The sequence below is a fragment of the Mirounga angustirostris genome, unplaced genomic scaffold (assembly GCF_029215605.1).
Source record: "Mirounga angustirostris isolate CCGP_5_RB_7025 unplaced genomic scaffold, mMirAng1.0.hap1 SCAF_12, whole genome shotgun sequence".
NCBI classification, from domain to species: Eukaryota; Metazoa; Chordata; class Mammalia; order Carnivora; family Phocidae; genus Mirounga; species Mirounga angustirostris.
This window is the reverse complement of record NW_026991720.1, coordinates 92712910-92740887: the sequence shown is the minus strand read 5'-3', so window position 1 is coordinate 92740887 and position 27978 is coordinate 92712910. Positions and strand designations below refer to the sequence as shown.

Sequence of the window (27978 nt, the reverse complement as noted above, 5' to 3'; positions counted from 1 at the left end):
AAAGAATCAACATAAATAAATAATCTGGCTGAGTAAAATGCTAAATAAAAATAATTTATTCAAATTGATTGTATTTACTAGACAGTTTATAGAAAGATGGTAACAATAACAGCCTCTATAACAAGAACTACTGACCATTAAGAATCCTCACTCCCAGATGAAGCACTGAGACTCCCTCACCCAAAAAAGGGTAATACACATGCACCCTGACTCTTCAGTCTATGTAATCCCAACATATAATTTTTTAGACTAAGAGACAATCTTAGACTGATGATCAAAAGGAAATATCAGGGAAAATGAGATTATAAGAGAAAATATGCAAACCTACAGATTATAAGCAGACTATTCAGCCTGTTTTAACTCTTTCATGGAACAAAGCAAAAATAAATCACATCTTGGGGCGCCTGGGTGGCTCAGTCAGTTAAGCATCTAACTCTTGATCTGGACTCAGGTCATGATCTCAGGGTTGTGAGATGGAGCCTATTTAAGATTCTCTCTTCTTCTCCCTCTGCCCCTCCCCCCCTTAAATAAATAAATAAATAAATAAATAAATAAATAAATAAATAAATAAATAAATTACATCCTATCTAAACCTCCTGCTATTGTTCTTTCCTATTGCAATTTATGGATAAGTTCAAACTGAAGAACATCCCTACTACTACTATTCTCTTTCAAAGTTTAAAGCAAATATTTGATTTTTATCCTATGAAAACTGAAGTATCATTAAACAGACATGTGTTAAATTTTTGAAAAAGGAATTTTCTAGAAAAAAGAACATGTACTTTTTTTAAAGATTTTTTTTTAATTTATTTATTTGAGAGAGAGAGAATGAGAGAGAGAGCACATGAGGGGGGTAGGGTCAGAGGGAGAAGCAGACTCCCTGCCAAGCAAGGAGCCCGATGCGGGACTTGATCCAGGGACTCCAGGATCATGACCTGAGCTGAAGGCAGTCGCTTAACCAACTGAGCCACCCAGGTGCCCAAGAACATGTACATTTTTAAAAGCATCTGAGTTACAGAAAAAGAAATGGTGATAGAGAATAAATTCAACATCTTAAACTATAGGAGACTGCATGACTTTTCATACTATAAAGAAATCTTTAGCAAGCATTGGATATTTCAGAATAAGACATAATCCTTCCAAAATGAAATGCTTTCTCTGAAAGAAAATACTTACTTCAAATAAAGGAGTCCTTTCCTCCCCAAAGAAATATAGTTCATTTCTTGAAAAACTGGGATTGTGTGTGTGTGTGTATGCATGCATGTGTGTGAAATCTCTTATTAGAATCCTGTTTTAGAGGAATTTGAGGATTTTTGCATTCTTTCATTAATTTCACAGATGACTCTGTCTTTCTTTGTGTCTACTTCCATTGAGGGGTCAAATGTGAGAAAAACAAACCAAAACTATGTTGTCAAATACATTCTATGGAATAACAGCTAAAATATCAAATAAGCAAGGCCAGGTATGCATCTATTCATTCATTCAACATGAATTAATGAGTGCTGACTAAGCTCCAGACTGGTCAAGGCATAGAGACACAGCAGCAACAAAGCAAAGACCATGGTCTTATGAGGCTTATATTCTCCTGGGGCAAATTTTAGGCAGCCAGTCAACATTACGCAAGAGTAAATTAGATAGAGCCAGGCCTCCAGACTCTGAATTGAATGCTTTCTCACTACATCTAATGGTTCATTCACTAACTGTAACGAATCATATCATGTAGCATGCATAAGCAGGATGCAAATACAATAAAAATCAGGATTCATTCTTCAGGCAGTATGGAGAGTGGATATAAGCATTGGGGTATAAGGAGTAGAGCAAACCTGGGTTCAAAGTCTGGCTTTGGTGCTTTATATACCAAGGCAGCACTCTGGACAAGTTATCTAAGTCTTTAAGCTTTAGTTACAGAATTTATCAAAACGATCTGGAAGGATCGATGCTAGGATCAAAACACATAACAGGCCCGTGTTACCGGTTCTCTCTTTCCCCACAATCAAATAGGAATCTTATCTGACAACACCACAGCACACCTAACCTAAAAGGCTAAATTTTAGGGCGCCTGGGTGGCTCAGATGGTTAAGCGTCTGCCTTCGGCTCAGGTCATGATCCCAGGATCCTGGGATTGAGTCCCGCATCGGGCTCCCTGCTCAGCGGGGAGCCTGCTTCTCCCTCCCCCTGCTTGTGCTCTCTCTCTCTCTGTCAAATAAATAAATAAAATCTTAAAAAAAAAAAAAAAAGGCTAGATTTTAGATTTAGTGGAAGTCAACTGTCATCAGTTTGCTTAAATTTCATCATAAAGGCTGCTTTCACAAATTTTATCCTATATTATATACTTAGATGATGCCCCTTTGGGATAAAAACCGCAATATCATCCCATTATTAAAAAAAAAAAAACATGGATTTCGAGTGTTTTTTTAAATGACGATACTAGTCTATGCAGTGAGACTATCACTCATTTTCTAGGCAGAAATATATTAGATCATCACTAAAAAAATGTGTATATATACTAATGTGTCTTCTCTTCTTATCTAACTATTAAGTATTATATTAAGTCCCTAAACAGTAAGTTCAGCTCCCACGTCCTAACTCTCCAACTTAATTTTCTCCCTTCTTTGCCAACTCACAAAAACCCAGTGACACTGGCATTCCTTTGGTTCCTCAAACCTACCAGAATCCCCAGCAGTTAGACACCATGCATGGTGATGCCCTCTGGTCACCAGCCTAATGCCTAACTGGGTCCCACCTTAAACATCTGGTCCTCAGAGAAGCCCTCCCTGACCATCCATCCTAGTAAGCGTGGGCTGCACTGTACAGGGTGATGTGGTGAAGCCTCGAGATAATGATAAATGATGGAGAAGCCTGGGTTCCAATCAGTTATCTGACAAGATGGAGTTAGCTCCAACACAAATACACAGCTGCGTGGGTTGATAAAAGTTCACAAGCAGCATGATAGAACTAGCAATAATGCATCCACATTGGCTAATTGACAATATTAGCAAGGGCTTTCAGAAGTGATCCCTCCTCTGCCAAGGTATAATACATTGCTGATCACAGGGAGTTCTATTAAGGGCAACTCCCAATACAGCACAATTTTCTTCACTTCTGCTTTTATCCCTGGCTGTCAAACAGCATTTTGCAGAGAACTTCGGAAGTATGATAATGGTCTGAGGCACACTGTGACATATGTTAATAGTATATCGAGCCCTTTTTCAGAGTTCTTTTTATTTGTAGCTAATGTTTATTTTCTGTTAATGTTTGTTTTCTCCACTTAAAGACTGTGCCTACCCCCATCGTCCGCTGTATAGCCAGTGCCTGCCAGTTCCCAGCTTACAGAAAAGTATGTGCAATAACCACTGGATAATAATAATAACTAATAATAATCACCGGATCAATGAATTAAGAATTAAGGGTATGTCCATGTGAAAGAAATACGGTATATAGAAGTTAAGTTTACTTAATACACGTAAACTCTACAAAATAGTGCTGGGCACCTAGTAAGCACTCACTCAATGTTGTCATCATTTGCTCAGCTAGGGACAAAAATCTCCCAAGTAGGATAACGGAAGAGAGAAAGGCCGTGAGTGACTGACAAATGACCACTGTGTGGTTAACCCCGTCAGAGAAGAGCGCAGCACAGTAAAGGAACCACAGTAATCCTTCACAACAGCGGTTTCGGAGTTAATTCATTTTAACACGTGAATATACAAATTTAACAGCCCAAGATCTTTTCACATATTCATGGTTGAGTTCAACACTCTTTAAATAAAACCACTCACAATAATCATGTCTTGTACACACAAGCACTTCTATGGGATAGAGCAAAGAGACGGATATCCATGCTCCATTCTCCCAGCGGATGGAAAGAAAGCTGGTGCCCTTAAATATTTTAAGGAAAAGTCACACATTTTTTTCTTAGACTCACAAACATGAAACAGACAATGAAAGTACAAATACTTATATTTCAAGTCACCGACATCCTCACAAGCTCCTTTAAAATGGACAAAAAGAAGTAAAGGCTGCAAAAGACTCGAGGTCCCTCTGCCTCCGTTCATCCCAGAACCACAGACGTATTTCCTAAATGACTCACTGACGCAAGTGATTCGAGGAAGGAACACCTAAGTGGAAAAAGTTTTTACGCCTACCAATCCAAGCTGTTTTGGAAATGAGTGTCTTTCAATATTTTTATTTATTAGGCTCTCACACTTTCCTTTAACTTTCATGCCATTCTTACTGTTTTCTCAAAGAGTCCATTTTCTAAGAGTCTTCAATCCAAGCAAACACATTTTAGCCATCTGTATACTTTTTAGGAAATTCCCAACCTATTACCAATAAAAAGGAATTGATATAAAATCAAAGAATTCTCCCACTGTCAGAAGCTAATGTATGTAACAATCAGACACAACTCCACCTAAGGCTTTAAGTAACAAATTTTAAAATACATTACCAGTGAAGGGAGGAGCAAGATGGCAGAAGAATAGGAGACCTGGATTTCATCTGGTCCCAGGAATTCAGCTGGATAGGGATCAAAACATTCCGAACACCTACGAACTCAACAAGAGATCGAAGAAAAGAAGAGCAACAACTCTCTGAACAGAAAAGCGACCACTTTCTGGAAGGTAGGACCTGTGGAGAAGTGAATCCGGGGCAATATTCGGGAGGACAGACGGCAGGGGAGGGGGCCTCCATCAGCCGCTTCTGGCAAGTGATAGAGCTGCGGAGCAAAGAATCGGAACTTTTAGAAGTCGACTCTGCTGAGGGACACCGCTCCAGTGGCTAAGCGGGGGGTGGAACCCTCATAGGACAGTGTGGTCTCAAGACCCTCAGGGTCACAGGAAAACCGGGGGTGCCTGAGTGCGGCAGAGCTCCCAGGTATTAGAGCGGGGAAGCCGGCTGCAGAGACGGAGCCAAGGCGCGGGCTCTCAGCTCGGGGTTGTCATAAACTGTGATCTGGGGCACAGTCAGGCCACTGCTCCTCCAGCAGGGACCCAACAAGCAGGAGATCCAGGGAGACTCCCCTTCCTCCCCGGGAGGAGCCGCGCGGGAGTGCACTGCAGGGATCTACTGGGTTTGGAGACTCCACCCGGGGTCGGGTGCCAGAGATAGAAACACTCGGTCACAGGCAGGGTGAGCACGAAGTGCGGCCAGAGACCGGGAATATGGGAGTGAATGACTGCTTTTCTCTGGGGGCACACTGAGGAGCGATGCCCCGAGTTCTTGACTCCTCCGGGGAAGAGATTGGGAGGCCGCCATTTTCACTCTCGTCTCCAAAGCTGTATGGAAAGCTTGCAGGGAACAAAAGCTCCAGAAGACAAAGCCGAGCAAATTACTTAGCCCGGACTGGCAAAGGCGGGGCAATTCCGCCTCCAGCAAAGACATTTGGGAACCACGGCAACAGGCCCCTCCCCAAGAAGATCAGCGAGAAGAGCCAGCCAAGACCAAGTTTACCAATCAATGAGAACAGCAGAACTCCAGCGGTAGGGGAATAATGCACATAGAATCCATGGCTTTTTTACCATGATTCTTTAATCTTTCAAAGTTATTTTTTTTAACTATATTTTTTTCTTTTTTGAATTTTTCTTTTTCCCTTTTTCAAACATCTTAACAATCCCTTTTATAAAAAATCTTTTTTATTTCAAATTTTTAGAATCTTTTTCTATCCTTCATAGTAGTTAACCTTATTTTTGGTATATATATATATATAAGTTATACTCTCTTAAAAATTTTGAGACACAGTTTCTCCTAACACATCAAAATACACCCTAAATCTCTAGTATATGGCTTTGTTCTAGTCTCCTGCCTGATCACACTCTCTCCCTTTTTTTTTTTTAAATCTTCTTCTTTCATTTTTATCCAACTTCTTATTTTATCAATTCCTTTTATAAAATCTTTTATAATTTTCATCCTTACACTCATATTCCATCCCTTCATCGTATTTACCCTTATTTTTGTGCATATATAAGTTTTTCTTTTTTTTTTTAAAGATTTATTTATTTATTTGAGAGAGCGAGAATGAGAGAGAGTACATGAGAGGGGGGAGGGTCAGAGGGAGAAGCAGGCTCCTCGCCGAGCAGGGAGCCCGATGCGGGACTCGATCCCGGGACTCCAGGATCATGACCTGAGCTGAAGGCAGTTGCTTAACCAACTGAGCCACCCAGGCGCCCCTATAAGTTTTTCTTTCTTTAAAATTTTGGGAGGCACTTTCTTCCAACAAACAAAATATGCCCAAAATCTTGTGTGTGGCACTGATCTATGAACCAGCCGGATCATATCTTTTTATATTCTGGGGTTTTTTTGTTTTGTTTTTGTTTCTTTTTATCTTTTTCTTTTTCTTTTATCTTTCTTTCCCTTTCTTTTCCCCGAGTTTCAGGTCTTTTCTGATTTGTTTAGTGTATATTTTCTGCGGATGTTGTTACCCTGTTAGCATTTTGTTCTCTCATTCATCTATTCTCCTCTGGACATAATGAGATTATGGAAAAAATCACCTCAACAAACATAACAAGACGAAGTACTGACTGCCAGGGACCTACTCAATACGGACATTAGTACGATGTCAGACCTAGAGTTCAAAATGATGATTTAAAAGATACTAGCTGGGCTTGAAAAAAGCATGGAAGATATTAGAGAAACCCTTTCTGGAGAAATAAAAGAACTAAAATCTAACCAAGTTGAAATCAAAAAGGCTATTAATGAGGTACAATCAAAAATGGAGGCTCTAACTCCTAGGATAAATGGGCAGAAGAGGGAATTAGTGATATAGAAGTCCAAATGATGGAAAATAAAGAACCTGAGAAAAAGAGAGATAAACAACTACTGGATCACAAGGGCAGAATTCGAGAGATAAGCGATACCATAAGATGAAACAACATTAGAATAATTGGGATCCCAGAAGAAGAAGAAAGAGAGAAAGGGGCAAACGTATATAGGAGCAAATTATAGCAGAGAACTTCCCTAATTTGGGGAAGGAAACAGGCATCAAAATCCAGGAGGCACAGAGAACCCCTCTCAAAATCAATAAAAGTAGGTCAACACCCCGACATGTAATAGTAAAACTTATGAGTCTCAGAGACAAAGAGAAAATCCTGAAAGCAACTCAGGAGAAGAGATATGTAACCTACAATGGTAGAAACATTAGACTGGCAACAGAGACCTAGCAGGCGAGAAACGACTGGCAGGATATATTCAGAGCACTAAATGAGAAAAATATGCAGCCAAGAATACTATATACAGCTAGGCTGTCATTGAAAATTGAAGGAGAGATAAAAAGCTTCCAGGACAAACAAATACTAAAGGAATTCACAAACAGGAAACCAGCCCTACAAGAAATACTGAAAGGGGTCCTCTAAGCAAAGACAGAGCCTAAAAGCAACATAGACCAGAAAGGAACACAGACCATATACGGTAACAATCACCTTACACGCAATACAATGGCACTAAATTCCTATCTTTCAATAGTTACCCTGAATGTAAATGGGCTAAATGCCCCAATCAAAAGACACAGGCTATCAGATTGCATAAAAAAACAAGACCCAGTGATATGCTGTCTGCAAGAGACTCATTTTAGACCCAAAGACACCCCCAGATTGAAAGTGAGGGGGTGGAAAACCATTTACCATGCTAATGGACACCAAAAGAAAGCTGGGGTGGCAATCCTTATATCAGACAAATTAGATATTAAACCAAAGACTATAATAACAGATGAGGAAGGACACTATATCCTACTTAAAGGGTCTATCCAAACAAGAAGATCTAACAATTGTAAATATCTATGCCCCTACCACGGGAGTGGCCAATTATATAAACCAATATATAACAAAAGAAACACATGGAGAACAATTCAACAATAGTGGAGAACATTAACACCCCCCTCACTGAAATGGACAGATCATCTAAACAAAAGATCAACAAGGAAATAAAGACTTTAAATGACACACTGGACCAAATGGACTTCACAGATATATTCAGAACATTCCATCCCAAAACAACAGACTACATATTCTTCGCTATTGCCCATGGAACATTCTCCAGAATAGATCACATCCTAGGTCACATATCAGGTCTCAACCGGTACCAAAAGATTGGGATCATTCCCTGCATATTTTCAGACCACAATACTTTGAAACTAGAACTCAATCACAAGAGGAAAGTCGGAAAGAACTCAAATACATGGGGGCTAAAGAGCATCCTACTAAAGAATGAATGGGTCAACCAGAAAATTAAAGAGGAATTTCAAGAAATCATGGAAACCAATGAAAATGAAAAAATAACTGTTCAAAATCTTTGGGATGCAGCAAAGGCGGTCCTAAGAGGAAAGTGTATAGCAATACAAGCCTTTCTCAAGAAACAAGAAAGGTCTCAAATACACAACCTAACCCTACACCTAAATGAGCTGGAGAAAGAACAGCAAATAAAGCCTAAACCCAGCAGTAGAAGAGAAATAATAAAGATCAGAGCAGACATCAATGAAATAGAAACCAAAAGAACAGTAGAACAGATCAACGAAACTAGGAGCTGGTTCTTTGAAAGAATTAACAAGATTGATAAACCCCTGGCCAGACTTATCAAAAAGAAAAGAGCAATGGCCCAAATAAATAAAATCATGAATGAAAGAGGAGAGATCACAACCAACACCAAAGAAATAAAAAAATTATAAGAACATGTTATGAGGAAATATTTGACAGCAAAACAGATAATCTGGAAGAAATGGATGCATACCTAGAAATGTATCAACTACAAAAACTGAACCAGGATGAAATAGAAAACCTGAAAAGACCTATAACCACTAAGGAAATTGAAGCAGTCATCAAAAATCTCCCAACAAACAAAAAAGTACAGGGCCAGATGGCTTCCCAGGGGAATTCTACCAAACATTTAAAGAAGAATTAGTATCTATTCTTCTGAAACTGTTCCAAAAAATAGAAATGGAAGGAAAACTTTCAAACTCATCTTATGAGGCCACCATTACCTTATCCCAAAACCAGACAAAGACCCCATCAATAAGGAGAATTACAGACCAATATCCTTGATGAACATGGATGCAAAAACTCTCACCAAAATACTAGCCAATAGGATCCAACAGTACATTAAAAGGATTATTCACCATGACCAAGTGGGATTTATCCCTGGGCTGCAAGGTTGGTTCAACGTCCGCAAATCAATCAGTGTGATACAATACATTCACAAAAGAAAGAACAAGAACCATATGATCCTCTCAATAGATGCAGAAAAAGCATTTGACAAAGTACACCATCCTTTCTTCATCAAAACTCTTCAGAGCATAGGGATAGGGGGTACATACCTCAATATCATAAAAGCCATCTATGAAAAACCCACAGCAAATATCACTCTCAATGGGGAAAAACAGAGCTTTCCCCCTAAGGTCAGGAACGTGGCAGGGATGTCCACTATCACCACTGCTATTCAACATAGTATTGGAAGTCCTAGCCACAGCAAACAGACAACAAAAAGAAATCAAAGGCATCCAAATCGGCAAAGAAGAAGTCAAACTCTCACTCTTTGCAGATGATATGATACTTTATGTGGAAAACCCAAAAGACTCCACCCCAAAACTGCTAGAACTCATACAGGAATTCAGTAAAGTGCCAGGATATAAAATCAATGCACAGAAATCAGTGGCATTCCTATACACCAACAAGACAGAAAAAAGAGACATTAAGGAGTCGATCCCATTTACAATTGCACCCAAAACCATAAGATACTAGGAATAAATCTAACCAAACAGGCAAAGGATCTGTACTCAGAAAACTATAGAATACTCATGAAAGAAATTGAGGAAGACACAAAGAAATGGAAAAACATTCCATGCTCATGGATTAGAAGAACAAATATTGTGAAGATGTCAATGCTACCTAGAGCAATCTACACATTCAATGCAATCCCCATCAAAATACCATCCACTTTTTTCAACGAAATGGAACAAATCATCCTAAAATTTGTATGGAACCAGAAAAGACCCCGCATAGCCAGGGGAATGTTGAAAAAGAAAAGCAAAGCTGGCGGCATCACAATTCCAGACTTCCAGCTCTATTACAAAGCTGTCATCATCAAGACAGCATGGTACTGGCACAAAAACAGACACATAGATCAATGGAACGGAATAGAGAGCCCAGAAATGGACCCTCAACTCTATGGTCAACTAGTCTTTGACAAAGCAGGAAAGAATGTCCAGTGGAAAAAAGACAGTCTCTTCAACAAATAGTGTTGGGAAAATTGAACAGCCACATGCCGAAGAATGAAACTGGACCATTTCCTTACACCACACACAAAAATAGACTCCAAATGGTTGAAAGACCTCAATGTGAGACAGGAGTCCATCAAAATTTTAAAGGAGAACACAGGCAGCAAACTCTTCCGCCTCAGCCGAAGCAACTTCTTCCTAGAAACATCGCCAAAGGCAAGGGAAGCAAAGGCAAAAATGAACTATTGGAACTTCATCAAGATAAAAAGCTTTTGCACAGCAAAGGATACAGTCAACAAAACCAAAAGACAACCAACAGAATGGGAGAAGATATCTGCAAATGACGTATCAGATAAAAGGCTAGTATCCAAAATCTATGAAGAATTTATCAAACTCAACACCCAAAGAACAAATAATCTAATCAAGAAATGGGCAGAAGAAATGAACACATATTTCTGCAAAGAAGACATCCAAATGGCCAACAGACACATGAAAAAGTACTCAATATTGCTCAGCATCAGGGAAATGCAAATCAAAACCTCAATGAGATACCACCTCACACCAGTCAGAATGGCTAAAATTAACAAGGCAGGAAAAGACAGATGTTGGCAGGGATGTGGAGAAAGGGGAACCCTCCTACACTGTTGGTGGCAATGCAAGCTGGTGCAGCCACTCTGGAAAACAGTATGGAGGTTCCTCAAAAAGTTGAAGATAGAACTACCATACAACCCAGCAATTGCACTACTGGGTATTTACCCCAAAGACACAATGTAGGGTCCGAAGGGGTACGTACACCCTGATGTTTATAGCAGCAATGTCCACAATCGCCAAACTGTGGAAAGAGCCAAGCTGTTCATCGACAGATGAATGGATAAAGAAGATGTGGTATATATATACAATGGAATATTATGCAGCCATCAAAAGTAATGAAATCTTGCCATATGCAACGACGTGGATGGAACTGGACGGGTATTATGCTGAGCGAACTAAGTCAATCAGAGAAAGACATGTATCATATGACCTCACTGATATGAGGAATTCTTAATCTCAGGAAACAAACCGAGGGTTGCTGGAGGGGGGTGGGGTGGAAGGGATGGGGTGGCTGGGTGAGAGACATTGGGGAGGGTATGGACTGTGGTGAGCACTGTGAATTGTGCAAGACTGTTGAATCACAGATCGGTACCTCTGAAACAAATAATGCAATATATGTTAAGAAAAAAAAAGAAGAAGAAAAAGAAGGTAGCAGGAGGGGAAGAATGAAGGGGGGTAAATCGGGAGGGGTAGACGAACCATGAGAGACGATGGACTCTGAAAAACAAACTGAGGGTTCTAGAGGGGAGGGGGGTGGGAGGATGGGTTAGCCTGGTGATGGGTATTAATGAGGGCACGTTCTGCATGGAGCACTGGGTGTTATACGCAAACAATGAATCATGGAACACTACATCAAAAACTAATGATGTGATGTATGGTGATTAACATAACATAATGATAAAAAATAAATAAAAGATAAATACATAAAAAAATAAATAAGTAAAATAAAATAAAATATAATTCATTACCAGTTATTAATATTGCAGAGGGAAAAAGAGACCCTCCACTGTGTATACACGCCACATGAAGGTACTCTGATAGAAATGCGCATCTGCAGTCTGGTCTAGTCAGCCTTTCTGCTTCACAGAAGGAATGTTCAGAAGTCACACCTAGGTGCCTATACCAAGCTTGAATAATTATAATACAAATGCAAAATTATAATACAAAAAGTCAATTGATCTGTTGCTTCTTCCTAAAAAAAAAAACTGTTATTTTCCATGGGGCCATATTGACATATAACCTCAAGTACATTTGTAATAAACACTTCCATTTTCAATAAGAATTCACTTTCCCTATTTTCTTCTTAAAATTAACTCAAACTTAAGCTTAAAGGCTAGTGAATAGGGAAATCCCTTCGGAATAAACAGGGGGGAAATTTATGAATATTCTAAAGAATGATACCTACTTCAGGCCCTGTGATATGCATCAGACCAGAAACAGCAGAGGCAACAGCATCATAACCAGCTCGCTGAGACAGTGGACCCGTCTGACCATACCCTAAAATGGTAAGAATAGACATAGTCAGCATGATGCAGGGAGAGCAAGAGTACAATGTCATGTTAAAATCCTTTGTAGTCAGAAATCTTGCAGCAATTTATTACTATGAGATTGATAGTAACCCCTGAAAAGGAAGCAATAAAAATTATTTATGATCTTATATGCTGGAAGCCTGTAAACTGGTAACTTGAGGGCCAGATCCCACCCGCATGAATAGTCTGTCTGGCCTGAAGAGTGTCCTGAAATGTTTTTATTTAGTTTCCAACATTTGAAAAAGCAGGAGATAGCACATAAAATGCAAATTTCTGGCTTTTCTTGAAAAATCAGAAAATAAGTTCAAAACCAGGCCCACACAACAATCAGTCAAAGTAACAGCTCTTCCCTTTATACAGGGAAATAAATTCTCCAATTTGTCATTCCTCCACGACTCTTACTGCTTTATGCCTGAGCCTGATTCACTAGTTTAACGTTACCTCCCAGCTCCATTCATATATGTTACTCTTGTTCTATACAAAACAATATACAAAGTAAAATGAAATAGTATCTCTCTGGATTCTGTTTACATATTTCCTCAGATATACATATATATATACATACATATAGATAGATAAAAATGATGACTAAAAATTTTTTTAAAGATTGATTTTTTTAATTATTTATTTATTTATTTATTTATTTATTTATTTACTTATTTATTTGACAGGCAGAGAGAGAGCATGAGCAGGAGGGGAGGAGCAAGGGGAGAGGAGAAGCAGACTCCCCACTGAGCAGGTAGCCCGATGTGGGACTCGATTCCAGGACCTTGGGATCATGACCCGAACTGAGGGCAAATGCTTAACCAACAGAGCCACCCAGGCACCCCAACTAAAATTTCTGAACATAAATACTATGATTATATGACGTAACAGTGCTTTTTAAGATTACAAAGAGAAAGTGAAAGTATTACTTTTTTCTTTTCTTTTCTTTTCTTTTTTGCCATCAGCAAAAATCAAGAGAACACAATAGTTTCTCCTGCTCTCCTCAGTCCTCGCACTTATTGTTGAATAATAAAGGTTATTTCAGGTGCTACATGAATCTGTCTCCATATCTTATGTTATCAACCAGAGAGAAGACACAGGAAAAGCCTTCCACAGCCATCAGGTATTAGCTGGAATTTCCTGCATACCTCACTTTAGAAAGATCAAAAAGGGGTACCTCGGGGCCTTCACTTGTTTCTCCAGCCACCTGGAATGCTCTCCCTCCATTTCATTCCATATATCCACACACCTCACACTCCCTGACATCTTCCAAATCTGCATTCAAACGTCCCCTTACCAGAAGGACCTTCCCCAGAGAACTGTTATAAAAGAGCACTCTCGCTTCTTATTCTTAATCCCCCTTACCTGACTACATTTGTCTTCGTAGCACTTTTCTCAAAATATATAATATAGCTATGTGTTTACTGATTTACTTTTTGTCTCCTCCGCTACCAAAATGTATGCTCCAGAACTTTCTATTTGATTCACTGCTGTAGTCACAGCATCTAGAAAAGTATTCAATAACATTCATTGAATGAATGAATGAATAGTTGTCACATAAAATAATTTAAAAATAATAATAATCTAGGGGCGCCTGGGTGGCTCAGTCATTAAGCATCTGCCTTCGGCTCAGGTCATGATCCCAGGGTCCTGGGATTGAGCCCCGCATCGGGGTCCCTGCTCTGCGGGAAGCCTGCTTCTCCCTCTCCCACTTCCCCTGTTTGTGTTCCCTCTCTCACTGTGTCTCTCTCTGTCAAATAAATAAATGAAATCTTAAAAAATAATAATAATAATAATCTATAACAACTAAGTTAATAAAGAAACTAAGGAACTTTTTGTTTTGTTTTGTTTTTTACCAAAATGGCAATACAGGAGGTTCCTGAATTTTCCTCCTCCCAGAGATGCAACAAATCTTACAGCACCACGTGGAGAAATTCCCTCTGAGAGAAATCCAGAACTAGTTGTTTGACTCCTACACATTGGTGATAGAGAAAATACTCACATCTAAATGGGTGTTTAAACCCCAGTCCAGACACAACACCATGTAATCAGGAGGGAATCCCCAACTCCCAGCGTCTCCTCAAGGAGTGAAGGGTTTGGACCACATATCTGGTGTCCCACCTTTTAAGGCTCCCACCTGGGGGGCAGGCCCCCAGAGCACCTAGCTCTGACACCCAGCAGACCTTACATTCACAAGTCCCATCAGACTACAACAAACAGAAAAAGAAGTTGCTGACAGGCACAGGAGAACTAACCACAGCTATCTTCCCAGGGATCAGCACAGAGGGATCAGGCAAAACCATCTATCTCCCAGCCTGTCCCTGTGAAAGGTCTTACTGCATACTTTACAAGCTGCTACCTAAGGATTTGAAGTGTAATTTTAGACATGTACTGCCGAAGGGAGCACTGGAATTAATATATATCTAGGTGCTAACTGCAATCCCACCTGGAACCCAAAAGAGCTGGTGGGTCACACTCCAACAATACGAGGTCAGCAGTGTCTCTCTGGAAAGAGCTTCTGTACATGTCTGGCACACTAGCTTTTGCACCTAGTGCCCATGGGATGGGCCCCCAGATCACTTGACTCTGACAGCCAATGGGTTTTGCATTCACAAGTCCCACAGGGCTATACCAAACAAAGAAAGAGTTTTTAAACAGGCTCAGGAGAAAACTCCATGGCTATACATCCAGGCAGAAGGAGAAGGCAAAAACACCTGTCTCTCACTTTCTCCCAGAAGGAGTTTGACTGCATGCTTTTCCCAGCTGTTCTCTGAGGTCCAGCTTCTAATCAACATGCATCTAGGCGCTAACTGCTATCATTCCCCTGGGGCCATTGATGGATCTTGGCACACCCTCAACCATACAAAGACAATCATAAAGATTTGAGGGAACCTGGAGCTCAGGCCAGGCTGATTGATGAGATTCATCTCTTACACAGGACCAGTCTCAAGACTTGAGAGAGGTAACTGTTTTAGCTAATAGACAGAAACCAACACAGAGAATCAAAGAAAATGAAAAGGCAGAAATATGTTCCAAACAAAAGAAAAAGGTAAATCTCCAGAAACTGATCTGATGGAAATGGAAATAAGTTATTTATCTGATAGAGTTCAAAATAACAATTACAAAGATAATCACCAAGATCAAAAGAGCAATGCATAACCAAAGTGACAATTTCAACAAACACAGAGAAAATATTAAAAGCACCACAGAAGATTTCTAGGAGGGGAGGAGCAAGATGTCAGAGGAGTAGGAGACCTAAATTTCGTCTGGTCCCAGGAATTCAGCTAGATAGAGATCAAACCATTCTGAACACCTACAAACTCAACAGGAGATTGAAGAAAAGAATAGCAGCAACTCTCTGAACAGAAAAGCAACCACTTTCTGGAAGGTAGGACGTGCTGAGAAGTGAATCTGAGGCGATATTCAGGAGGATAGACGGCGGGGGAGGGGGCCTCCATTGGCCGCTTCTGGCAAGTGAGAGAGTCACAGAGCACAAAATTGGAACTTTTAGAAGTCAGCTCCACTTAAGGACGTCACTCCAGTGGCTAAGTGCGGGGTGGAACCCTCGCGGGACAGTGTGGTCTCAGGATCCTCGGGGTCACAGAAAGACCGGGGGTGCCTCACTGCGGCAGAGCTCCCAGGTATCGGAGCGGGGAAGCCGGCTGCAGAGACAGAGCTGAGGCGCAGGCTCTCAGCTTGGGGTTGCCATAAACCGGGATCCGGGGCACAGTCAGGCCACTGCTCCTCCAGCAGGGACCCAAAAAGCAGCAGATCCAGGGAGATTTCCCTTCCTACCCCAGGAGGAGCGGTGCGGGAGCGCGCCACAGACACCTGCTGGGTTTGGAGACTCCACACAGGGTAGGGTGCCAGAGACGGAATGCTTGGTCACAGGCCGGGTGAGCACGGACTGCGTCCAGAGACAGGGGAGACGGGAGTGATTGACTGCTTTTCTCTGGGGGTGCACAGGGGAGTGGGGCCCTGAGCTCTCAGCTAATCCGGGGCAGAGATTGGGAGGCTGCCATTTCATTCTCGTCTCCAAAGCTATAAGGAAAACTTGCAGGGAACAAAAGCTTCCGAGAGCAAACCCGAGCAAATTACTTAGCCCAACCCAGCAAGGGTGCGGCAATTCCACCTCCAGCAAAGACATTTAGGAACCACGGCAACAGGCCCTCCCCCAGAAGATCAGCAAGAACGGCCAGTCAAGACCAAGTTTACCGATCAATGAGAACGGCAGAATTCCAGCGCTAGGGGAATACTGCACATAGAATTCATGGCTTTTTTCCCATGATTCTTTAGTCTTTCAAAGTTATTTTTTTTTTATTTTTTTTTTAATTTCTCTTTTTCCTTTTTCAACCAACATCTTAGCAATCCCTTTTTAAAACAATCTTTTTTATTTCTCATTTTTAGAGTCATATTCTATCCCTTCATAGTAGTTAACCTTACTTTTGGTATATATATATATAAGTTGCTCTCTCTTTAAAATTTGGGGACACAGTTTCTTCTAACAGACAAAAATATACCTAAATCTCTAGTGGTATGGCTTTGTTCTAGTCTCCTGCCTGATCACATTCTCTCCCTTTTTTTTTTAATTCTCTTCTTTCTTTTTTCAACCAACTTCTTATCAGTTCCTTTTAAAAAGACTTTTATAATTTTCATCTTTAGAGTCATATTCAATCTCTTCATCGTATTTACCCTTATTTTTGTACATATATGTTTTCCTTTCTTTTTTTTCAATATTTTATTTATTTATTTGAGAGAGAGAGAATAAGAGAGAGCAAACACATGAAAGGGGGGAAGGTCAGAGGGAGAAGCAGACTCCCTGCCGAGCAGGGAGCCCGATACGGGACTCGATCCAGGGACTCCAGGATCATGACCTGAGCCGAAGGCAGTCGCTTAACCAACTAAGCCACACAGGCACCCTAAGTTTTCCTTTCTTTAAAATTTTGGGAGGCACTTTCTTCTAACAGACCAAAATACACCCAAAATCTTGTGTGTGGCACTGATCTATGAAGCAAGATGATATTTTATCATATTTTATTTTTTTGTTTCTTTGTTTTTCTCTTTTTCTTTTTCTTTTTTCTTTCTTTCCCTTTCTTTTCCCCTGGTCTCAGGTCTCTTCTGATTTCCTTAGGTATATTTCTCTGGGCTCGTTATTACCCTGTTAGCATTTTGTTCTCTCATTCATCTATTCTCCTCTGGACATAATGGCAAGACGGAAAAAATCACCTCAACAAAAATAACAAGACGTAGTACCGACTGCCAGAGACCTACTCAATACGGACATTAGTACAATGTCAGACCTAGAGTTCAAAATGATGATTTAAAAGATACTAGCTGGGCTTGAAAAAAGCATGGAAGATATTAGAGAAACCCTTTCTGGAGAAATAAAAGAACTAAAATCTAACCAAGTTGAAATCAAAAAGGCTATTAATGAGGTACAATCAAAAATGGAGGCTCTAACTCCTAGGATAAATGGGCAGAAGAGGGAATTAGTGATATAGAAGTCCAAATGATGGAAAATAAAGAAGCTGAGAAAAAGAGAGATAAACAACTACTGGATCACAAGGGCAGAATTCGAGAGATAAGCGATACCATAAGATGAAACAACATTAGAATAATTGGGATCCCAGAAGAAGAAGAAAGAGAGAAAGGGGCAAACGTATATAGGAGCAAATTATAGCAGAGAACTTCCCTAATTTGGGGAAGGAAACAGGCATCAAAATCCAGGAGGCACAGAGAACCCCTCTCAAAATCAATAAAAGTAGGTCAACACTCCGACATGTAATAGTAAAACTTATGAGTCTCAGAGACAAAGAGAAAATCCTGAAAGCAGCTCAGGAGAGGAGATCTGTAACCTACAATGGCAGAAACATTAGATTGGCAACAGACCTCTCCACAGAGACCTGGCAGGCCAGAAAGGACTGGCAGGATATATTCAGAGCACTAAATGAGAAAAATATGCAGCCAAGAATACTATATCCAGCTAGGCTGTCACTGAAAATAGAAGGAGAGAGAAAAAGCTTCCAGAAAAAACAAAAACTAAAGGAATTTGCAAACAGGAAACCAGCCCTGCAAGAAATATTGAAAGGGGTCCTCTAAGCAAAGAGAGAGCCTAAAAGTAACATAGAGCAGAAAGGAACACAGACAATATACAGTAACAGTCACCTTACAGGCAATACAATGGCAATAAATTCCTATCTTTCAATAGTTACCCTGAATGTAAATGGACTAAATGCCCCAATCAAAAGACACAGGCTGGAAGTTGAGGCGCCAAACGTGGCGGCTAACTGCATCGAGGACCATCCCAGGCTCACCTGCGCAAGGAGGGGCACACGTTCTCAGTGCAGCGTCAGAGCATCCGGGTGTTTCCTAGGGCAAAGTGAGCAGCTGCGACAGGAAAGATGGTGGAGGAGTAGGGGACCCTATTTCAACTGGTCCCCGGAATTGAGCTGGATATCTACCAGACCACTCTGAGCACCCACGAAACCCACCTGAGATGTAAGAAGATCTGGATCTCTACAAACAGCCAATCGCAGGCAGTTGGTTTCAAGGTGCGAAGCAGGGAACCGTGATTCCACGGGCAGATATCGGAGGATAAACAGCAGCGGAAGGGTGTCTGGCCGTGGGGATCCTACACCACCGGTGAGTGACAGCCTAGCGCGCTGGGGACGGGGCACCAACTCGCAGACCAGTAGCAGTAGGGAAAGGACTTTAGGGCAGCCCCCGGAGTGGAAACCCTGAGTGGTGGGGCCACACGTGCGAACTGGGAGCGGCTGGCGGTTTTAGAAGCACAAAGGGCAGAGACATGCTCCGACTTGGAGGCTGGACTGGGAGCACTGCGGAGGGGTGCACAACCCAGGCTGCTGCAGTTTATAGCAGCATGGACAGAAACGGGGATGGTGTGGCCTGGAGAGCTCACTGAAGAGGAGACTGATCTCTCTGCTCTGAGGCAGAGAGTTGGAAACGGTCTCTTCTGCTCTGACTCTTGGAAAAGACGTGGAAAGCTCCTAGGGAAAGCCGCCAGAGAACAAAAGCCCCAAAAATTGATTCCCACTGAGCCCACCCTTGCCACAGGGGGCAGGGCAACTCCACCCAAACAGGGTTGCTTGAGTAACACTGCAGCAGACCCCTCCCCCAGAAGACAGGCTGGGAAAACAAGAGGCCAGCAACCCTAAGGTCGCAAGAAAACAGATGCACCTTGCTTCGGTTCTGGTCAACAATTTGGACGCTATACATTCCCTCAAACACCTATCAACAGAATGACTAGGAGGAGGAGCCCCCAAAATAGAAAAAACTCAGAGATTATGACTTATGCTGCAGATTTACAAATGGATGCAGATATAACCAAGAGGTGAGAGATGGAATTCGGGCTAGCAATTGTGAAGACACTGGCTAGAATGGAGAAATCAATTAATGGCAACATAGAGTCCCTAAAGGAAGAAATGAAAGCTGAATTGGCAGAACTTAAAAATGCTATCAATGAGATCCAATCTACATAATCTAACACCTACGGTAACTGAGGCAGAAAAATGAATAAGCGACCTGGAAGACAATATAATAGATAAAAAGGGAAAAGAGGAGGCCAGGGAAAAACAACTAATAATCCATTAAAATAGAATCAGAGAAATAAGTGACACCATGAAGAATTCCAATGTCAGAATAATTGGAATCCCGGAGGGAGTGGAGAGAGAGAGAGGACTAGAAGATGTATTTGAGCAAATTGTAGCTGAGAACTTCCCTAATCTGGGGAATGAAACAAACATTCGAGTCCTAGAGGCAGAGAGGACCCCTCCCAAGATCAAGGAAAACAGGCCAACACCCCAGCATGTAATAGTAAAACTTGCAAATCTTAGAACCAAGGAAACCATCTTAAGGACAGTTAGGGTGAAGAGATTCCTTACGTACAGAGGGAGGAACATCAGAATAACGTCAGACCTAACCACAGAGACCTGGCAAGCCAGAAAGGCCTGGCAACACATAGTCAGGGTACTAAATGAGAAGAACATGCAGCCAAGAATACTTTATCCGGCAAGGCTGTCATTTAGAATGGATGGAGAGATGCAGCGCTTCCACGACAGGCAGAAGCTGAAAGAATATGTGACCACTAAGCCGGCCCTGCAAGAAATATTAAGGGGGGTTCCATAAAAGGAGAAAGACCCCAAGAGTGATATAAACAGAAATTTACAGGGACAATCTATAAAAACAACGTGTTCACAGGCAACATGATGACAATTAATTCATATCTTTCAATAATCACTCTCAACGTGAATGGCCTAAATGCTCCCATAAAATGGCACAGGCTTGCAGACTGGATAAAAAGACAGGACCCATCCATATGCTGCCTACAAGACACTTATTTTGAACCTAAAGATACATCCAGACTGAAAGTGAAGGGATGGAGATCCATCTTCCATGCCAGCAGACCTCAAAAGAAAGCTGGGGTAGCAATTTTTATATCAGATAAATTAGATTTTAAACTAAAGTCTGTAATAAGAGACACAGAAGGACACTATATCATTCTTAAAGGGTCTATCCAACAAGAAGATCTAACAATTGTAAATATCTATGCCCCCAACATGGGAGCAGCCATCTACATAAGCCAACTGTTAACCAAAATAAAGAGTCATATTGATAACAATACGTTAATTGTAGGAGACCTCAATACTCCACTCTCAGCAATGGACAGATCATCTAAGCAGAAAATCAACAAGGAAACAAGAGCTTTGAATGACACACTGGAACAGATGGACCTCATAGACATTTACAGAACATTCCACCCTAAAACAACAGAATACACACTCTTCTCGAGCGCACATAGAACTTTCTCCAGAATAGACCACATACTGGGTCACAAATCAGGTCTCAACCGATACCAAAAGATTGAGATTATTCCCTGCATATTCTCAGACCACAATGCTCTAAAACTGGAACTCAATCACAAGAAAAAATTTGGCAGAAATTCAAACACTTGGAAGCTAAAGACCACTCTGCTCAAGAATGTTTGGGTCAACCAGAAAATCAAAGAAGAACTTAAACAATTCATGGAAACCAACGAGAACAAAAACACATCGGTCCAAAACCTATGGGATACTGCAAATGCAGTCCTAAGGGGGAAATACATAGCCATCCAAGCCTCACTCAAAAAAATAGAAAAATCCCGAATTCACCAACTAACTCTCCAACTTAAAGAACTAGAGAAAAAGCAACAAATGATGCCTAAGCCATGCATTAGAAGAGAAATAATTAAAATTAGAGCAGAAATCAATGAATTAGAAACCAGAAATACAGTAAATCAGATCAACGAAACTGGAACTTGGTTCTTTGAAAGAATTAATAAGATCGATAAACCACTGGCCACACTTTTCCAAAAGAAAAGAGAAAGGACCCAAATTAATAAAATTATGAATGAAAGGGGAGAGATCACAACTAACACCAAGGAAAGAGAAACAATTATTAAAAATTATTATCAACAACTATATGCCAATAAACTAAGCAAGCTGGATGAAATGGAGGCCTTCCTGGAAACCTATAAGCTGCCAAGACTGAAACAGGAAGAAATTGACAACTTGAATAAGCCAACAACCAGCAACGAGATTTAAGCAGTGATCAAAAACCTCCCAAAAAACAAGAGTCCAGGGCCTGATGGATTCCCTGGGGAATTCTACCAAACATTCAAAGAAGAAATAATACCTATTCTACTGAAGCTGTTTCAAAAAATAGAAACAGAAGGAAAACTTCCAAACTCATTCTATGAGGCCAGCATTACCTTAATCCCCAAACCAGACAAAGACCCCATCAAAAAAGAGAATTTCAGACTGATATCCCTGATGAATATGGATTTCAAAATCCTCAACAAAATCCTCGCTAATAGGATCCAACAATACATTAAAAGGATCATCCACCACGACCAAGTGGGATTTATCCCCAGGATGCAAGGGTGGTTCAACATTCGCAAATCAATCAATTTGATAGAACACATTAATAAGAGGAGGGAGAGGAACCATATGGTCCTCTCAATTGATGCAGAAAAAGCATTTGACAAAATACAACATCCTTTCCTGATTAAAACTCTTCAGAGTATATGGATAGAGAGAACGTTCCTCAAGTTCATAAAATCCATCTACAAAAAAACCCACAGCAAATATCATCCTCAATGGGGAAAAGCTGAGAGCCTTTCCCTTAAGATCAGGAACACGTCAAGGACGGCCACTCTCACCACTATTGTTCAACATAGTACTAGAAGTCCTAGCAACAGCAATCAGACAACAAAAAGAAATAAAAGGTATTCAAATTGGCAAAGAAGAAGTCAAACTGTCTCTTTTCTCAGATGACATGATACTTTATATAGAAAACCCAAAAGAGTCCATCCCCAAATTACTAGAACTCATCCAGCAATTCAGTAATGTGGCAGGATACAAAATCAGTGCACAAAAATCAGTTGCTTTCTTATACACTAACAACGCAACTGGAGAAAGAGAAATTAGAGAAATGATTCCATTTACAATAGCACCAAAAACCATAATATACCTTGGAATAAACCTAACCAAAGAGGTAAAGGATCTATACTATAGGAACTACAAAACACTCATGAAAGAAATTGAAGAAGACACAAAAAGAAGCAAAATATTCCATGCTCATGGATCGGAAGAATAAACATTGTTAAAATGTCTATGCTACCCAGAGCAATCTATACCTTCAATGCCATCCCAATCAAAATTCCAATGACATTTTTCAAAGTGCTGGAACAAACAATCCTACAATTTGTATGGAAACAGAAAAGACCCCGAATAGCCAAGAACATGTTGAAAAAGAAAAACAAAGCTGGGCGCAACACGTTGCCCGATTTCAAGCTATATTACAAAGCTGTGATCACCAAGACAGCATGGTACTGGCACAAAAACAGACATATAGACCAATGGAACAGAATAGAGAACCGAGAGATGGACCCTCAACTCTGTGGTCAAATAATCTTTGACAAAGCAGGAAAAAACATGCAATGGAAAAAAGAGAGTCTCTTCAATAATGGTGCTGGGAAAATTGGACAGCCACATGCAGAAGAATAAAACTCGACCATTCTCTAACACCATTCACAAAGATAAACTCAAAGTGGATGAAAGACCTCAATGTGAGACAGGAGTCCATCAAAATCCAAGAGGAGAACATAGGCAGTAACCTCTTTGACTTCCCCCAGAGCAACTTCTTTCAAGATACATCTCCAAAAGCTAGTGAAACAAAAGCAAAAATGAACTTTTGGGACTTCATCAGGATAAAAAGCTTCTGCACAGCAAAGGAAACAGTCAACAAAACAAAGAGGCAACCCACAGAATGGGAGAAGATATTTGCAAATGACACTACAGATAAAAGGCTGGTATCCAAGATCTATAAAGAACTTATCAAACTCAACACCCCAAAAACAAATAATCAAGTCAAAAACTGAGCAGAAGATATGAAAAGACACTTCTCTGAAGAAGACATACAAATGGCTAACAGACACATGAAAAAATGTTCATCATCATTAGCCATCAGGGAAATTCAAATCAAAACCACATTGAGATACACCTTACACCAGTTAGAATGGCAAAAATGGACAGGGAAAGAAAACAAATGTTGGAGAGGTTGTGGAGAAAGGGGAAACCTCTTACACTGCTGGTGGAAATGCAAATTGGTACAACCACTTTGGAAAACAGTGTGGAGGTTCCTAAAGAGTTGAGAAATAGAGCTACCCTATGACCCAGCAACTGCACTACTGGTATTTACCCCAAAGACACAGATGTAGTGAAAAAAAGGGCCATATGCACCCCAATGTTCATAGCAGCAATGTCCTCAATAGCCAAAATGTGGAAAGAGCCAAGATGCCCTTTAACAGATGAATGGATAAAAAAGATGTGGTCCATATATACAATGGAATATTACTCAGCCATCAGAAAGAATGACTACCCAACTTTTACATCAACATGGATGGGACTGGAGGAGATTATGCTAAGTGAAATAAATCAAGCAGAGAAAGTCAATTATCATATGGTTTCACTTATTTCTGGAACATAAGGAATAGCATGGAGGACACTAGAGAAGGAAGGGTAAAATGGAGGCAGGGGGGAATTGGAGGGAGAAATGAACCATGAGAGACTATGAACTCTGAGGAACAAACATGGTTTTAGAGTGCAGGGGGGAGGGGGGATTGGTTAGCCTGGTGATGGGTATTAAGGAGGGCACATATTGCATGGAGCACTGGGTGTTATACGAAAACAATGGATCGTGGATCACCACATCAAAAACTAATGATGTATTGTATGGTGACTAACATAACATAATAAAATTTAAAAAAATAAAAATAAAAAAATAAAATAAAAAGTGAAAATGTTGTTGAAGGAAATTAAACACAACTTAAATTTAAAAAAAGACACAGGCTATCAGCTTGGATAAAAAAAGAAGACCCATCGATACGGTGTCTGCAAGAGACTCATTTTAGACCCAAAGACACCCCCAGATTGAAAGTGAGGGGGTGGAAAACCATTTACCATGCTAATGGACACCAAAAGAAAGCTGGGGTGGCAATCCTTATATCAGACAAATTAGATTTTAAACCAAAGACTATAATAAGAGATGAGGAAGGACGCTATATCCTACTTAAAGGGTCTATCCAACAAGAAGATCTAACAACTGTAAATATCTATCCCCTACCATGGGAGCAGCCAATTGTACAAGCCAATTAATAACAAAAGCAAACAAACACATTCACAACAATACAATAATAGTGGGGGACTTTAACACCCCCCTCACTAAAATGGACAGATCATCTAAGTAAAAGATAAACAAGGAAATAAAGACTTTAAATGACAAACTGGACCAAACGGACTTCACAGATATATTCAGAACATTCCATCCCAAAGCACCAGAATACACATTCTTCTATAGTGCCCAAGGAACACCTTCCAAAATAGATCACATCCTACATCATAAATCAGGTCTCAACTGGTACCAAAAGATTGGAATCATTCCCTGCATATTTTCAGACCACAATGCTTTGAAACTAGAACTCAATCACAAGAGGAAAGTCGGAAAGGACTCAAGTACATGGAGGCTAAAGAGCATCCTACTAAAGAATGAATGGGTCAAGTGGGAAATTAAAGAAAAATTTTTAAAAATTCATGGAAACAAATGAAAATGAAAACGCAACTATTCAAAATCTTTGAGATGTAGCAAAGGCGGTCCTAAGTGGAAAGTATATAGCAATACAAGCCTTTCTCAAGAAACAAGAAAGGTCTCACAACCTAACCCTACACCTAAAGGAGCTGGAGAAAGAACAGCAAATAAAGCCTAAACCCAGCAGGAGAAGAGAAATAATAAAGATCAGAGCAGAAATCAATGAAATAGTAACCAAAAGAACAGTAGAACAGATCAACGAAACTAGGAGCTGGTTCTTTGAAAGAATTAACAGGATTGATAAACCCCTGGCCAGACTTATCAAAAAGAAAAGAGAAAGGACCCAAATAAATAAAATCATGAATGAAACAGGTGAGATCACAACCAACACCAAAGAAATGCAAACAATTACAAGAACATATTATGAGCAACATTTATACAATCTGGAAGAAATGGATGCATTCTTAGAGACGTATAACCTACCAAAAGTGAACCAGGAAGGATCAGAAAATCTGAGCAAACCCATAACCAGCAAGGAAATTGAAGCAGTAATCAAAAATCTCCCAAAAAACAAAGCCCAGGGCCAGATGGCTTCCCAGGGGAATTCTACCAAACATTTAAAGAAGAATTAATATCTATTCTTCTGAAACTGTTCCAAAACACAGAAATGGAAGGAAAACTTCCAAACTCATCTTATGAGGCCACCATTACCTTGATCCCAAAACAAGACAAGGACCCCATCAAAAAGGAGAATTACAGACCAATATCCTTGATGAACATGGATGCAAAAATTCTCACCAAAATACTAGCCAATAGGATCCAACAGTACATTAAAAGGATTATTCACCACGACTAAGTAGGATTTATCCCTGGGCTGCAAGGTTGGTTCAACATCTGCAAATCAATCAACGTGATACAATACATTCACAAAAGAAAGAACAAGAACCATATGATCCTCTCAATAGATGCAGAAAAAGCATTTGACAAAGTACACCATCCTTTCTTCATCAAAACTCTTCAGAGCATAGGGATAGGGGGTACATACCTCCATATCATAAAAGCCATCTATGAAAAACCCACAGCAAATATCATACTCAATGGGGAAAACTGAGAGCTTTCACCCTAAGGTCAGGAACACGGCAGGGATGTCCACTATCCCAAAGCTATTCAACATAGTATTAGAATTCCTAGCCATGGCAATCTAACAACAAAAAGAAATAAAAGATATCCGAATCAGTAAAGAAGAAGTCACCCTCACACTCTGCAGATGATATGATACTTTATGCGGAAAACCCTAAAGACTCCACCCCAAAACTGCTAAAACTCACCCAGGAATTCAGTAAAGTGGCAGGATATAAAATCAATGCACAGTAATCACTGGCATTCCTATACACCAAGACAGAAGAAAGAGACATTAAGGAGTCGATCCCATTTACAATTGCACCCAAAACCATAAGATACCTAGGAATAAATCTAACCAAACAGGCAAAGGATCTGTACTCAGAAAACTACAAAATACTCAACAAAGAAATTGAGGAAGACACAAAGAAATGGAAAAACGTTCCATGCTCATGGATTGGAAGAACAAATATTGTGAAGATGTCAATGCTACCTAGAGCAATCTACACATTCAATGCAATCCCCATCAAAATACCATCCACTTTTTTCAAAGAAATGGAACAAATCATCCTAAAATTTGTATGGAACCAGAAAAGACCCCGCATAGCCAGAGGAATGTTGAAAAAGAAAAGCAAAGCTGGCGGCATCACAATTCCGGACTTCCAGCTCTATTACAAAGCTGTCATCATCAAGACAGTATGGTACTGGCACAAAAACAGACACATAGATCAATGGAACAGAACAGAGAGCCCAGAAACGGACTCGCAACTCTATGGTCAACTCATCTTTGACAAAGCAGGAAAGAATGTCCAATGGAACAAAGACAGTCTCTTCAACAAATGGTGTTGGGAAAATTGGACAGCCACATGCAGAAGAATGAAACTGGACCATTTCCTTACACCACACACAAAAATAGACTCCAAATGGTTGAAAGACCTCAATGTGAGACAGGAGTCCATCAAAATTTTAAAGGAGAACACAGGCAGCAACCTCTTCGACCTCAGCCACAGCAACTTCTTCCTAGTAACATCACCAAAAGCAAGGGAAGCAAGGACAAAAATGAACTATTGGGACTTCATCAAGATAAAAAGCTTTTGTACAGCAAAAGAAACAGTCTACAAAACCAAAAGACAACCAACAGAATGGGAGAAGATATTTGCAAATGACATATCAGATAAACGGCTAGTATCTAAAATCTATAAAGAACTTATCAAACTCAACACCCAAAGAACGAATGATCCAATCAAGAAGGGGGCTGAAGACATGAACAGACATTTTTCCAAAGAAGACATCCAAATGGCCAACAGACACATGGAAAAGTGCTCAACATCGTTCGGCATCAGGGAGATCCAAATGAAAACCTCAATGAGATACCACCTCACACCAGTCAGAATGGCTAAAATTAACAAGTCAGGA

General features: G+C 40.3%; 1 protein-coding gene across 12 annotated transcripts in view; it reads right to left on the bottom strand.

Annotated features, from left to right (window-relative positions):
- SUGCT (succinyl-CoA:glutarate-CoA transferase) overlaps positions 1-27978 on the bottom strand; it is an 800213-nt gene that overhangs the window by 682674 nt on the left and 89561 nt on the right. For all 12 annotated transcript variants that reach the window (XM_064575448.1, XM_064575450.1, XM_064575442.1 and 9 more), the window contains one exon: positions 12192-12283. In XM_064575448.1, the coding sequence (XP_064431518.1) occupies positions 12192-12283 (92 nt within the window). The remainder of the gene's footprint in view (positions 1-12191; positions 12284-27978) is intronic.